The sequence below is a fragment of the Phasianus colchicus genome, chromosome 1 (assembly GCF_987193195.1).
Source record: "Phasianus colchicus chromosome 1, bPhaCol1.hap1.1, whole genome shotgun sequence".
Classification (NCBI taxonomy): Eukaryota; Metazoa; Chordata; class Aves; order Galliformes; family Phasianidae; genus Phasianus; species Phasianus colchicus.
In genome coordinates, this window is record NC_143436.1 from 81,828,111 (window position 1) to 81,844,452 (window position 16,342).

The 16,342-nt window shown below is 38.7% G+C and overlaps 1 protein-coding gene across 7 annotated transcripts in view; it reads right to left on the reverse strand.

Annotated features, from left to right (window-relative positions):
* STXBP5L (syntaxin binding protein 5L) overlaps positions 1 to 16,342 on the reverse strand; it is a 184,332-nt gene that overhangs the window by 153,463 nt on the left and 14,527 nt on the right. For all 7 annotated transcript variants that reach the window (XM_090150135.1, XM_090150141.1, XM_090150125.1 and 4 more), the window contains exon 2: positions 15,421 to 15,518. In XM_090150135.1, coding sequence (XP_090006261.1) covers positions 15,421 to 15,518 — 98 coding nt within the window. The remainder of the gene's footprint in view (positions 1 to 15,420; positions 15,519 to 16,342) is intronic.

Sequence of the window (16,342 nt, forward strand, 5' to 3'; positions counted from 1 at the left end):
AACCAAGTAATAAATAGTTTGCAACTATTAAAATGATCACGCCATCAATTTTTCTCACTTACAGTGAAACCACTATTTTTCTGCTCTTTTAACATTCCAAGAAACTAAGCTCAACACTGGAGACAAGTGGTAACTTTTCCTGACAGGTGATCACATTACACAGCAATTTCCCAGGCCCTCCCTCAAAAAGCAAAGACGATCTGGAAGTGTACAGCTGCCAAAAATATCTTCTCATCTCTTCCCTTTGTGTGAATACTGTTTCCTCCTTCTTCCTCATTTCGGATAGGAACTAAAATAATGCACAGTGACATACTGGGCAATGAAATTTCTGTAGTCTCCTCTGACATTTGAGTAATGTGCACACCCAATCTATGCGTCTGGGATTTTATACAGTATTTCTGGATGTAGCAGAACAAATGCCTGCGTGTGTGATCAGAGTACTCAAAATCTAACTCTGAGAACAATTTCCACTTATCCTACATATTCTGTCCAATAATTCTAGTATGTAACCAAAAACTGTGGATTAAGCCTCAACGATATGGGGAGAACAAGATACAGGATGCACTTTACTTATCCATAACACATCACTCTCTTAAGCTGCTCTTATAGCAGTGCAAGGTAAAAAGAGTAAGGGAATCAGTCCTGAATTCCTTCTGATCTGGAAGGCATTAACAGAAACATGTATACATAAACTTTCAGGATAAATGTCATCAAAACAACTGTGGCTAAAGTTCCAAACTAGAAATCAAAGAGCCTCTGTTCTTTACCCATCTCTCATTAAAGCCTGGATCAAGTAACTTTACTACTCAGTGCCTCCGTTTCCGCACCAGTAAAAACAGGTATAGCTCTACTAAGTCATCGTAATTACTTTGATACTTAATGATAAAAGGCCTGCTAAGGGGTACTGCTTTGTTACCATTATATAGTATTGCTTTTTTCAGTTTTAATTAATATCTGCCCAGATTACAAAATACTGTTTTAGAACCGTTCTGTTTGCAAGTTAGTGCAAAGCTGCAAATGCAAAATTAAAGCCTTAAAAATTAATGAATTCTGTCATCTTTTATATGTGATGCTTCTCAAGAATATTTTAACTTAAACACAAACATGACTGAGAACCAGAAAGACTACACAATTCCTTACATTTTGCTTGGTGTTACACCTATTGGCATGGGTTAATAAAACGTATCTCTTAGTTTTTCAAGCCCCTACAGAAAGCAGGAGAAAATATTTACAATGGAGATTTTATAAGAACAGCAGCCAAGCTAGCAGCCAAAACTTCTTTATGCAAAACTAATTTTTAACATAACTTCTGCCCATTATAATAGAAAGCAAACATCTCTTCTTCTCCAAATATTTTATTTTAATGAGGAGAACAAAACTTGGAGGAAAATGCAGTCAAGCAATATGGAGGTGGAAAGTACAACATCCATCTGGGATAATCACATTCAACTCATTAGAGTTCACATTAGAGATTTACACTGAGGGCCAGAGTATGAAAAGGGCTAAAAGAAGAAAGTGAAATATTTTAATCACATTGGAAATGGGAAGCTTGCAAAACAATAAATAGGACAAAACTTCATGAACATCCTGGGTTACCCAGGGCAACAGGAAAAAAAAATCTATCAAGAATATTTTAAAAAGTATATATAATATTTTTGATTCAGCTTTTAACAGAGTCCATCCTTTATGCACACCTTGTTTTCGTGTGTTATCAGACATCAGGATATCAGAAACATACGTTCAAAAAAAACCAGACAGTATTCAAAGAAATTACTATTAAGTTCGTAAGACACATACGCAATATTTGGATGATCTGGGAAATTACAAACCAGCAAATCTTACAGTGCCACTTGAATACATTTTTGAACAAAAAATCAAAAAAAAAACAACAAAAAAAAAAAAAACAAAAAAAAGCAATACCTTTCCAAAAAAAAAATAACAGTAAGTCCTCCAAAAAGGTCACAGGATATTGAACTCCTGGTACTGCTTGGCCTCATATAAAGTCACAAAACTGGACAATCATCTCTACAGTATTCAAGAGATCGGAGGTAGAGAGAAACAGAGAATCACAGAATACATTAGTTTGGAGGGTCTCCCTTGCCCTATCACTGCCAGACCATGTAAAAAGTCAGTCCCCCCTTCTGCTCATAAGCTTTCTTCAAGTACTGGAAGGTCACAGCAAGGTCTCACTGGAGCTTTCTCTTCTCCAAGCTAAACAAGCCCAAATCCCTCAACCCTTCTTCATAGGTGACGTGCTGCTGCCCTCTGATCATCTTAGTGGCCCTCCTCTGGACCTGCTCCAACAGCTCTGCATCCTTCCTGTACTGGGGGCCCCAGGCCTGGATGCAGTACTGCAGACGGAGCCTCACAAGGGCAGAGTAGAGGGGGATAATCACCTCCCTCTCCCTGCTGGCCACCTCTCTTTTGATGCAGCCCAGGATACTGTTGGCCTTCGGGGCTGCAAGCACATCCTGCTGGCTCAAGTCCAGCTTTTTGGCCATCAGGACCTCCAAGGCCTTCGCTGCAGTGCTGCTCTCAGTGAGTTCTTCTCCCAGTCTGTACTTACAACTGTGACTGTCTCAACCCAAGTGCAACACCTTGCGCTTGGCCTTGTTAAAACTCATTAGGTCCTTGAGTATCCAGTTTTTAAGTGCTTCCAGGTCCCTCTGGATGGCATCCCTCCCTTCTATTGTGTCAGCTGCACCATTCAGATGGATGTCATCAGCAAACTTGCTGAGGATGCATTCAACCCCACTATCTAAGTTACTGATAAAGGTCTTGAAGAACACCAATCTGAAGACCATCCCGGCAGAGAGCCTGAAATCCCCCACCAGGATGAGAGTTTGTGAGCGCAACACCTCTTCACAGCTGAAGCAAAATGGCCTTGTCAACAGGCTCCTCTTGATCAGCTGGCTTGTAGATGCCCTTTATTGGTCTGGTTCCTAATTTCAATCCACAAGCTCTTAACTCATTCGTGACAGTTTCTCAGGGGCATCTCTTTGCAGTCTATCCACTTCTTAACGTAGAAGGCAACTTCCCAACCCCTCCTACCTTGCCTATCCCTTCTAAAAAGCTTATAGCCCTCAAACATGATATTCCAGCTATGTGACTCATCCCACCATGTTTCCATGATAGTATGAAGGTTGTAGTTTCCCAATTGCATCATGGTTTCCAATTCCTCCTGCTTATTTCACATGCTTGCATGGAGTGGTATACAGGCACTTCAGCTGTGCTTTTAGCTGCACTGTTTTCTTGGAGGAGCCCTCCCAGAAATCTCCAGGACAAATTTGAGGTTTTTCCCCAAAATTAATGTTGAAAATGAAGAGACACAGAACAAGAGAAAATAGCTAATTTAAATAGCTATTAATTTTAATAGCTAAAAATAGCTGAGAAAAATGTTATGGTAGATAAAAACGTGTATGTTAAACTGAAAAGCTTGAATTTTAAGAGGTTTGAAAAATTCCTCTTAGGATCTTCAAGAAATTTAAAATCATTTCAAAAATGTGTAAATAATGATTTTGAGATTCTGAAGTTTCTGTCACTAAAAGCAAGGGCACTTAGGCAGAAGTCACAATATTCCAGTGGTAATAAATAAACCTGGTAATGTTTGAGGCATTTGTAAATCTGTAAAAACTTCTGGAGAATTAAGCATGTGAAAAGGTTGTTTTGTTTAATAAAGTTTATTAAGGAACTATAATCATACCAACACAAACTTGATGAAAGACCAAGATGGATGCTATGTGCAGTGTTGACAGATGCAAAGTAATTTGTCACTAGAAAAAAAAAAATATAATTGCTTATGCACATTAGAAGAATCTAAAATAACAGAAAAAAATATGTGAATACCTATTTCTAATGCTATACAAATTACTGATTAACACTGTTGCTGAAATAAAAAGCCCTATGAGAGGTTCTATGTGCCAATGAATTGAATCTTACATGAAGATTCACAGCCCAGTTTCACCTTAAAAGATAACTACAAGATTTTGTTGTTAAGAATATCCTGTCTAAACTTCCACAATCATGTCTGAACAATAACTGCAATAAGTAGTGACAACAAGACTCCAGGGCATATATACTACGATTATATAACCATAGACTGACTAGAAATAACTACAGACTGACTAGAATGGGAAAGAAAAAAGAAAAAAAAAGCAAGAAAAAAGCATAATTTCCATGGACAATATAAAAACACAGACTTGGTTTTGAAGTTGGTCAAGGAATAAGAAATTTTCTAACTATGCATTTAAGGAAATTCATATGTGAGAATCAAAAGCCTTTCCATGTTTTTTTTAACAGAAGTTTTTGCAAATTTGTTCCTTTCAAAAGGTTCTGATGATTCTTCAAGCAGCTTGAAAATCCTTAGTATCAAATTTTCAAACTACCTAAATTACCTTCTGTAATATCATGCAAGCTTAACTCATTTCAAAATCAGCAAAAAGGTCAGATAACTTGATTTCCTAAGTCTTCGATTGCCCAAGTCTTTGATTGCCCAGAAAGTCAGACTTCTCTGTCCAAATCACTGCTAGATCTGTAGACGGTATTAGTTTCTCCTATTAAGGAAGAAGAGAATGCAAAAATAAGAAATATTTAATTAAAACTTGGACTATAAAGGTATTTCTGGCAAGCAGGAAGATAATCAATTATGGTTTTAATTAGGAATGTAAGACTGCCAAAACTGTTTAAAATAAAATTTATATCCTTAAACACAGGAGTAAAAGATTCCTCCTTTGAATTGCCTGACTAAACCATTAGCGTATAAAGACCTGATTGCACTTCCTTTTCACTTTGTGAAAAATACTTCACAGGTCTAAATGATATGGTAGGAAAAACGTTCCTGTGCATAATGGCACATGTAGGTTTAAACTTTTGGGTCAAAAAACTGATTTGAGAGTCTCATATCTCAAGTCAGTATTTGGATTTCTAAGCTAGTGGATAAATAATGAGCACAAACTCTCAGAAGTAGAATCTACCACTGCATTTGATTTTCAGTCTGATCTTCTACACTATCTCTGAGAAGGTCTGCCACATCTTATCTTTCAGTAGAGGTTGCTGGAGAATTGTCAAGTTGATTAATTTGATTAGTGCTCTCAAATGCTGAGCTATTTGACTCTTCTAAAAGTAAGAAACTTCTGAGTGTCTACAAAAACACTTCAAGCACCTGAAGAAAATGGGCATTTCTCGGGACAGAAAACTGAGCAGAGATGTTTAGAAGTTCAGTTTCAGTTACAGATGCTTGAATTCTATTTAAATCTTGCTAAGGCACTCAAATTTTTGATTCTACAGAATACCAGGAGGCTGTTCTTGTGAGTAAAGCAATGTACTAGGTCAGGTCTTAAGACTTTATGTGCTGCTATGTCCTACACAGCAGTTTTATTTATCTTCCACTATTAACTTATTAATCATAGAATCATACAGTCAGAAAGGACACACAAGATCATCTAGCCCAGCCACTCTCTTATCACCATTACTACCACTAAGCTACTAAACTATACCTCATAGCACCTCATCCAGACGCCTCTTGAACACTGCCAGAGACGGCGACTCCACCACCTCCCTGGGCAGCCATTGCAGTGCCTGACCACTCTGAGAGAAAAAGTTCTTCCTCATGTCCAACCTAAACCTCCTCTGGTACAACTTGCGGCCATTTCCTTGGGTCCTGTTTGTTGCCTGGGAGAAGAGGCCAAACCCCTCCTCATCACAACCTCCCTCCAGGTTGTTATAGAGTGCAATAAGGTCTCCTCTGAGCCTCTTCTTCTCCAGACTAAACAATCCCAGCTCCCTCAGATGCTCCTCTTAAGATCTGTGCTCCAGACCCCTCACCAGTTTCGCTAACCTTCTCTGGACACATTCCAGGACCTCAATGTCTTTCTTCTCACAGTGTAGTGAGCGGCCCAAAACTGAACACAATACTCAAGGTGCAGCCTCACCAGTGCTGAATACAGGGGGATGATTACCTCTCTGCTCCTACTGGCCACGCTATTTCTAATGCAGGCCAGGATGACATTGGCCCTCTTGGCCACCTGGGCACACTGTCAGCTCACATTCAGCCAAGCATCAACCAACACCCTCAGGTCCCTTTCCTCTTCACAGCCATCCAGCCACTCAGTCCCAAGCCCATAGCGCTGCATGGGGTTGTTGTGGCCAAAGTGCAGGACCCGGCACTTGGCCTTGTTGAACCTCATCCCATGCACCTCAGCCCAGACATCCAGCCTATTCAGATCCCTCTGAAGGGCCTCCCTACCCTCAGGCAGATTGACACTACCTCCCAACATGGTGTAATCTGCAAACTTACTGAGGGTACATTCAATCCCCTCATCTAGGTCATCAATCAAGACATTAAACAAGATGGGCCCCAGTACCGACCCCTGGGGGACACCACTTGAAACAGGTCGCCAGCTGGACTTAACTCCATTAACTACTACCCGCTGGGCACGGCCCTCTGGCCAGTTCTTTATCCAGAGAAGAGTATACCTGTCCAGGACATGGGCAGCCAGTTTCCCCAGGAAAAAACTGTGGGAGACCATGTCAAAGGCTTTGCTGAAGTCTAGGTAGACTACATCAGCAGCCTTTTCCTCATCTACCAGTCTGGTCACCCAGTCATAGAAGGAGATGAGGTTGGTCAAGCATGATCTGCCTTTCATGAACCCGTGTTGGCTGGACCTGATCCCCTGGATTCCATGCATGTGCTGTGTGATCTCACCCAAGATGATCTGCTTAGCAATCACCCCTGCCAGCTCCCTCAGCACCTGAGGATGGAGCCCATCTGGTCTAACCATCTCCTCCTGAATCACCAGGAGCGTGTTCTGTGTTCCATCCCAGATTACTACGTCAGGGCGTAAAGTGTCATGAGAATAACTGATCTGACTGCTAAAGGCAGATGTAAAGTAGGCATTGAGAACATAGGCCTTTTCCTTATCCTCAGTGGTCACATTCCCTGCTCCATCAAGTAAAAGATGGAAATTCTTCTTGGTTCTTCTCTTGCCATTAATACATTTGTAAAATGATTTCTTGTTCTCTTTTACTGCAGTGGCCAACCTGAGTTCCAGTTGGGCTTTTGTCTTTCTAACTTCCTCCCTACATACCTTAGCAACTTGTAACCTCCCCAAGTAGCCCGTTCTTTCTTCCAGAGGACACAGACTCTCTCCCGAAGTCTCAACAAAAGTTCCCGGTTCACCCACACCGGTCTTCTTCCCCTCTGGCTCGCCTTAGGGCACTCAGGGACAGCCTGGTCTTTTGCCCTTAAGATTTCCTTCTTGAGGATCATCCAGGCTTCCTGGACCCCTTTACCCTTCAAAAGCAACCCCCAAGGGACCCCTGCAACAAGTGTCCTGAAAAGGTCGAAGTGTGTGGAAATTCAAGATAGCAGTTTTGCTAGTCACCTTTCTGACATCACCAAGAATAATTTCACAGAGGCTCTGTCCAAGACAGTCTCCAACCTTCTCATCTCCCACTAGTCTTTCTCTGCTAGAACAGAAGAGCAGGTCTAACAGGGCACCACACCTGGTAGGCTCCTGCACCAGCTGTGTAAGGAAGTTATCTTCCACACACTCTAGAAACCTCCAGGACTGCTTCCTCTGCACTGTATTATATTTCCAGCATACATCAGGGAAGTAAAAATTCTCCCTGTAACTAGATCTTATCACTGGGAATATATACTAGTATCTCTCAAATGCACACACAATTTCCTAACAGGATTATCTCATACTCAAATTGGATGACTCAGCTCCTTCAGGGAGTAAATAAACAAAATCTCTCACACCTTGAATGGGAAAAGTCAAACAACTCTCAGTAAATTGAAATCAGAGAACAGACAAGTAATCTATAACTTTAAACATGATGTAAAGAAAATATTCTGCATTCTTAGTGAATAATTAGGAAGTAACATTCCTCAAACTTTGCAGAAAGGACAGGGAAGAGAAGTACATGATGAAAATTTGAAAGAATCATTTGAATTTGTCAAATCATTTTTGCTCTACAATATTGTGGAAAAATGCTGACACATGCAACTTTTAACTTATTCTAAGATTAGTAGCTCAATTAGTACCCCTTAGATACCACTCAAAATACTAAAGCAAACAAACAAACAAAAACCAATAGTGTTATTTATGCCCTATTTATGTATTAGCTCCTCCAGTAAACTCTAAAGAGCTGAATCAAACATAGGCAAAGAATCTCTTCTCTGTATCACCTTGCAGTCACTCTTATCTTCCAGGACACCCTTATCAATATGTTATAGGGAAATAAGCATTACCTTCCTGCCTGGCTTCATGACTGGCACCTGAACTCTTTCCACTCCAGTACTTCCTCTTCTATTTAAAAATGACCAAAATCTAAGTTCAGTTTTGTTTTAGTTTTTACCTAAGAGACTATATAATTGCAATTCAAAATGATGCCCCTCTCACAAACGTGCCTCATAAGATAAAATTAATTGGTATTAAAGCTATGCAAATAATCTACTGACTAGGGAATATTTGAGGTCTGTATAAGGAATATAGGAGACCTCCTTATCCTAATCATGAATTTAAATTAAGTTCCTCAACAAATAAACTATTGATGTAATGTGTTAGTCACTACATTTTAAGCATTTAACTTAAAGTATCAAACTCTGCAAAACTGAGATTAATGAAACTGGCATGAACAAGAAAGCACTACTGTTATAATCTAACTGGAAGTAGAACTCACATCTGAGATAATAAATTGTCTGAAGCTGAGACCTTAAATGGAGTAAAGAATGAGAAAAACAAACAAAAGAAAATAATTATTTTAAAACACCAGGATGTAAATTCTAATCATTGACTTCCAAGACACTACGTAGTTGAGAACTACCTAGTCTCAACTAAGGTGCGTGCCTACTACAGGAATTTACTCAAATCTAAGTATACTTCTACCACACATCTCATTGGTTCATTAAAGAGTACACAAGAGGCTGGGAGAGGTCAAAGCTGGGAGGGCCGACCCACGCTGATCAAAGGAGCATTCAACCATTCTGTGTTTAAAGGATGTTTGCTAAATTTAGGTCATGTGTATCTGTCTAAGAAGACAATTAGCAGATGGGAAGGGAGATCAGATTGATGTGCATTATGTCCTCTGCAAGACAATATTTCTGCTAATGAGAGAAACATCTGAACAGAACAGGTAGGAAAATGTAAAAAGCCATATAGCACAAGATCTAATTAAGACATATCACTTCTCCGAGATAGCTGCCTATCACCATTAGGCAAAAATTCGTGGTATATATATTTTTCTTATTAAATCCCTGAAACAAACATCCAGAAAGTGTTTCTTTCAGGCAGCGTTCATAAATGCAGTCACAAAATGACACAACTCTAGGGGTTGGAAAGGACCTCTGAAGATCATCTAGTCCAATTCCCCTGCTGAAGCAGGTTCCCTTGAGTAGGTTACAGAGAAAAGTATCCAGGCAGACTTTGAATATCTCCAGAGCAGGAGACTCAACCTCTCTGGATGGCCTGTTCTAGTGTTCTGTCACCCTCAAAGTAAAGAAAATTATTCACACATTCAGATGGATTTCCTATGTTAGAATTTGTGCCCATTGCCCCTTGTTCTGTGACCACTGAAGACAGCCTGGCCCCATCCACTTGACTCCTGCCCTATAGATAGTATAAGCATTGATTAGATCCCCTCTTTCTCTTCTCCATGCTGAACAGTCCCAGATCTCTTCAGCCTTTCCTCATAAGGGATGATGATGCTCATCAGCTCTGACTAAAATGCTGCCAGATCCATCCACCTTCCTCCCATTTCTAGATGCATTTCCAAATATATGAAAATTTATTTTTCTTACTAGATTTTTTTTCAACAATGAATTCATTTCTGCAATAACCCATTTAGGTATCCATGCATATAAAAACAGACATATGTATTTCTTGATTATGAGTGAGATTTTCAGAAAAACTTATGTTTAGAATATTGGCTGTCTGTGAAGTTTGTGCTCCTGCTCTACTTAAGCACTCTGGAAAAATTCCAAATATATTCCACAATGAGATAAAGATAAAACACATCAATGACTCTTCCAAATCAAACGCTAGAACTTTAGCTTTATGATCTTGTCTGTGCTTCCCCCATTCCATCTGCCCAATAAATCACATAGAGTAAACAACAAAGAACACAGCCAGCTTATTTTAAGGATAAAGATCTACTGAAACCTTGTTTAGAGACAACAATTGTAGTGAGAGTAAATCTGCCACATTTTATATTTAGATTTTATGCTACTGTTCTAATAGACCAAAACTTTACATTATATTCTTGTATTTTCTTTTAAATATATCCATCTTGATCAACTTGACATCAAACATTCTTTGCCATACTTCCTTTAACTGTAAAATTCCATGCCTCTACAGAATTCTATGGGTGATGATTTAATTAGTGCCATTTGTTCTTTTTCATTTTCTCTACAGCACACAAACAGCCCCAGTTGTACTTCCATGTAACAATGTCTGTGTACAAAAGCTGCTGAAGATGCATGGTGTTCAGAAGAGCTGTCTTAGGTTTAGATTTCACCTTCCTCTTTACTTGGGATGGAAACTCTGGCATCAGATATATGACTTTTGGCTGTTTAATGGAGACAAATGAGATAGTGTTGAAGTTAGCTTTATTTTCTACAAGACATACCTATTAAAATAAGTATTGCTGTATCACATTTGACATTCCAAAATTACCCTTGCTTTCAAAGCATGTGGAAAAGCACACAAAATAGGCTAGAAAAATTATCCAAATACTTTCCAAAAGCAGAATCGCTCTTGAACAGATCCTGCAGATATTTTGTTCTGATTTGCAAATGGCTTCACACAGAGATTTTTTAAATACAAGGGAAAAAAAAAAAAAGACTATCCTTTATTTTCCCCCTCTCAGACCCAAAAATACACTCTTTTCAGCTTCTTTACAGTTTCACCCTGACAAGCACCACTAATACATTTCATAATCTAATCTATCAGGAAAATAGCACAGCAAAACAGAAACAGTATTTCACCATGTTAATTGAGTACTTTTGGAAAGATCTGCTCAACACTAGAGTCAGATCAAGGAAAGTGTCAGGACTGTGCACATATGCAAAAGGTGGAGGCAGAGCAATAACTCCACATTTATGTGTTAGTGAGTGGGAATAATTTTGTTTGCTTAGGTATAGAATGACTACCACATTACCAGATGACACTGCAATATTGCCACTACTAGAAAGGCCTTGCAAGTGCTGTAGATTACTTGCTTTTGTTTCTCAAGTCACAAACAGTTAAAATGAAGATTAGCATGCTCCATGACCACCACCCACAACAACATGAATCCTGTCAGTCTTAAGAATAACTATTATCCAGAACAATAGAAAATAGTAGAAATGTGTCCAAAGATGTATTATCAAGTGTAAGCCAGTACGATGATAGATAAGCTTTTCATGGTCTGGAGGCCACTCTGGACACAGTAGATATCCTTATACTGGATTTTAAATTTTCCCTCATTTCTTTATAAGCAAAGATGATAATAACTATGGAATGGTCTACATGTAGAGTTTTATTACTGCAGCTGGCCACAAAATAATCAGTGACTCAATACAATAATGCGTAGATAATTATATGCCTGTAGTAGACGGCTATACTGGCATATCACTGATTTGATGGAAGAAGTCAAAGTGAAAAGACACAGTGAATCCACAAAATAAAATATCCATAATGAATTTTAGCAAGCATTCGTGAGTTCATTAAATAGCAATGTAGGAATACACATAATGAAACAGGAAAGCAACATGTCACTTCTTCAGATATGATATTGGAATAATTACTTACTTCTATCGCTGATTTTAATCTATTCATTCAGATACGTGATAAACCCTTAGCCTTCTTTTCCCCAGAAATGAGGAAGAGACTTCAATCTGATCAATTTTCTTAATTTGTCTCACTCCCTGTATAGTGATATGCCTTCTCTGATAGATTAGAGACAGTACACTTTGTTTTACTGTGTGTAATGTCAGAAGGTCTTCCAGAGTAGGACTAAAGAAAAACCATATGAAGATAATAAGAAAAGGAATTCAATTTCATAACCCTTCTTCATCTGAACACGTTTGCCTCAAGCAAGGATAGTACAGGGAGAGCAGTAACAAAACATGATCTAAGTATGAGTGCTGAGAACAGGGATGAAGGATAAAGATGACCAGATGACAAAGCAATTGTTTCTAGAGTGAGTATTTTGCCCTTTATTTGTAGGTTTTGTAATTCAGTGTCAGTAACAGGAAGACACTCATTCATCACTGATTTAACGTGCACTCATTCTGAGGATGAAGCACAGCTGTTTTGTGAGGATCAGCACCCATCAGACACCGATGTAGGTAAAAGCTACAGTTGTCTGAAGTTTCTTGAGAATCCCACAGGGACCACTAGCATCACTAGAGCATAGCAACAGCAATTCCCATTGCTATAGAAGACACAGCTGCTAGAGCAGCTTGAAAAGAAATCTAGAAGGCAAATTGACACTCATTCCAAAGTGAACTTTCATTTATCTCTGTATTGTAATGGAAATTTATGGATAATAGTCTATTTCAGGCCAATTTAGAACAGACTATTTCAGTCATGCTGCTCAATTGTTTGAAACGATCACCTAAAGGTGTAATGTTAAATCCTTATTTTCAACGCTATTATATGTGCTTCATTTTTCGTTGGAAACTGCTTTGCTTTTTCAACTTGTAAGCTTACAATCACTAGATATCCCATCACTTTGTGAACCTTTCAGAAAGACAGGGAAGCAAGTGTACCATTATGTCACTTGCACTGGTCACAGGAAAACTTGTTCTACATCATTACATGAATACTAAACATAAATTCTGTCTTGCTATACCTTTGTGCTGCATAGCACAAAGCAATTTGATCCAAATTGGGTCGTTTTGGTACTAACACACAAACAAATAAAATGGTTGCATTTTTGCAGTGGTAGCCAAACATTCTTTTGCACCATCCACAATACTGGTTAGAAGCACCAGCTTCACTGCTACAGTACAATGAATGAGAACAAATTCTAGCATTCTGTTATGTAATATGTTCATTGCAGAATGAAATTATGCTGCTCTATTAAAAACTGCTTTTACAGGATACTGTGGAAGACTGAGAGTCATTAAAATATGAACTACTTTTAGTTTGCTTTAAAAAAAATCCATTATAAATTGTATTTTCAGAATTAATACTAAACACATCTTCGCTTGAATCCTATTGCCTGCAACAGTTAAAAATGGCTACAACATGATTGGCTTAAACAAGCAGTGTTCAGTGGATAGTCCCAGGCTGTTTCACTCATCACTCTTCTTTGCTACGTACACAGGCAAACTTATTAGTCCATAACTAGGTTTTTTACACAGAATGTTCTGTAAAGCTTTGAGAGTGAAGTTGAGAAGTCTCAGTTAAAAAATGAAAAAAAAGTAATCCTTTTAACGGTACCATCTGTTTTCTAAGCATTGCTCTCATTGACTCAATGCTCAATTAAGCAAACCAGGCTCTGTGTGCCAAAGCCATAAGGCATTTATGTTATGAGATGGCATCTCTCTTTAAAAAAATCAAATTGTCCGATAATCTTGATACCAATGTTTGATTCAGTTCCTAGAAAATTTTCCATAAAGGAAGTAGGCTTTTGCTAGCAAAACTGGAGAAGAGACATTAAAGGAGAAGGTACTTTGAAAAATATTCTTCCTTCTTCCTCTAACCCTTTATAATCAATTTACATAGATAATTCACACAGAGTTTTATACGAGGTGAGGGACACAGCTTGTTTTCCACTTTATGTTCCATTCCTGTGACAAGTGACCTACAGATTTAACTTAATTCTGCACAAAAATATAATTTGGGCTCCGCACTCACATTTTTTTCTTGAGAGATTTACATAGGTATTGGATGCCTAGTCAGTAGCAACTCACTCTTACATCTGCCAGATTGCTGAGACGGAAAGAAGCAGTGGGCTTAGAAGTCAATTTTCTGCAAGACTTTCATTCTACAATACCTGCACCGCCTATGAAATTCCCAGTCTCCCTGCTTATAGAAGGTATCAATGAACCTTCCAGATAAAAGGCTCCAGCTCTCTGATGTTTCTAACTCTCAGAAGAATGCATGGATACTAGACTTGAACTTTCCCAGAAGCGCATAAATTCAATTACTCTGAATGGAATATATTTAATCTACTTCATGCAAGAAAATATTAAGAGTAGAATCATCAAAGCAAAGTTTCTTACATAACTGGTTTAGTTGAGTCTTGGGGAAAGAAAATGAGGTTTATGAATACACAACTGTTCAGAACAAGAGTTCCTAAAAATGGAGGAAATTAAAGTTTTAGTCATGTTACAAGGGGCACGGAATGGTTCCCCATGCAATAATTTTTCATTAGATTGTAACTGTCCTGGTTTCAGCTGGACAGAGTTGATTTTCTTCATAGTACTTGGTATGAGTGAACAGCCGTGTGTTGCTTAGCTGCCTGCTGGGTAAAATCATAACAGTACATTACTTTAATTGCTATTTTATACAGCTTTGCCCCCTACATTCAACCCCAGAATTTGTTTAGCTGCAAGAGGCTGTAAAAAGTATTGGCTTACTACTTCTGTATCCTGTAAATCTTAAAGCTTCCTGTAATATTCTTTCCTCTATTTTTTTCTTAAATTATATGCAGTTTCACCAAACTGGAATACATTTGAACCAAGAAAAATTAAATATATATATATTAAGATAAACATTTTGAAAGACACATTTAAATATTCTCTTCATATTTTTCTAAAACAAAATTTGTTCAAATTTTCATTTCATTTATGTTCAGTCTGTTCTGTTTAGACAGCTAACTTTAAAATTCCTGCAGTATAAAAACATATGTAAGGTTCTGTCACTAATGCACCTCCATAATTAACGAAGAGAAACAGCTACTTTTAGATTGCTTAACCTTACCTCCCTGAAACATCTTCTCCAAGAAGAGAAGAATTATGCCCTAAAATCATCTTTTTTCCATCATTAGCTTAGAAAGGTCTAAACAGTATTTCAAACATACTTATTTCCAGTGAGGATTTTTCAGCTGGCTGCATTGCAACAGTTAACTTATTTACTGCCAGTTTAAAATTCCCACTTTGCTCATCACCACACTGTAGTCTAACTTCACATACTGAAAAATCTCTTTACTTGCAGCAGAACAAAAAATTAATTCTGCTTTATGTACCAATATACACCATACATACATCAAAAACTGATTCAAAATTTTTCCTTCAGACACCTGAAGAAGCTAAAGGTAATTCCTCAACAGCAAATCCTTTTCCAGTCAATAAAGTAAAACAAAATGAGGCATAGCATAACACCATAAACTGTACCCTTACCTGAGTGCTCCTAGATGTAAAGACGATTCATGTCACTGAGTTACAAATACAGAGACATTGTGTACATTCTGAATAAGAAAGGATACATTCGTATGGCTCCTGTTCTTGTTCCAATTGCCAGAATTTTCTGAACTGGGTCAAAAGCTAAGGCAGTGGGTAGATAAGGAAAACCATGACGAACCGTCTGAAACAGAACAAAATACCAAAGTCAGTGAAATGTCAAAGTCAGAACTGCAAACAACAGCATGTATGTTCTATGTTACAGGTACAGGAAAAGAATTTACATTTTTGTAATCAACACTGTCAGTTGATAAAGACTCAACGTGAGCCAATTATGTGTGGTTGCAGCTCAGAAGGCCAATGGAAACCTGGATGGAATGAAGAGAAATGTGACCGGCAGAATGAGGAAGTAATTCTGCCCCTCTACTCTGCTCTTGTGAGACCCCACCTGGAGAACCATGTGCAATTTTGGAGGTCCCAACACAAGGACATGGAGCTGTTGGAGTAGGGCCAGAGGAGGGCCACAAAGATGATCAGAGGGATGGAGCACCTTCCCCGTGAGGACAGGCTGAAAGAGCTGGGGCTCTTCAGCATGAAGAAGAGAAGGGTCCAGGAAGACATTACTAGCAGCCTTCCAGTACCTGAAGGAGGCCTACAGAAAAGCGGGAGAGGGACCATTTATAAGGAAAGTTAGCAACAGGATGAGGGGAAATGGCTCTAAACTGGAAGAGGGTAGATTTAGACTAGACATTAGAAAGAAATTCTTTACTGTGAGGGTGATGAGACACTGGAACAGGTTGCCCAGAGAGGCTGTGGATGCCCCCCTCCCTAGAAGCATTCAAGGCCAGGCTGGATGGGCCTTTGAGCAACCTGGTCTAGAGGAGGTGCCCCTGCGTACAGCAGGAGCTTGGAACTAGATGATCTTAAAGGCCTCTTCCAACCCAAACCATTCTATAGTTCTGTGATTCTATGATTTTGCTTTATGTTGTATTATTTGCAATACATTTC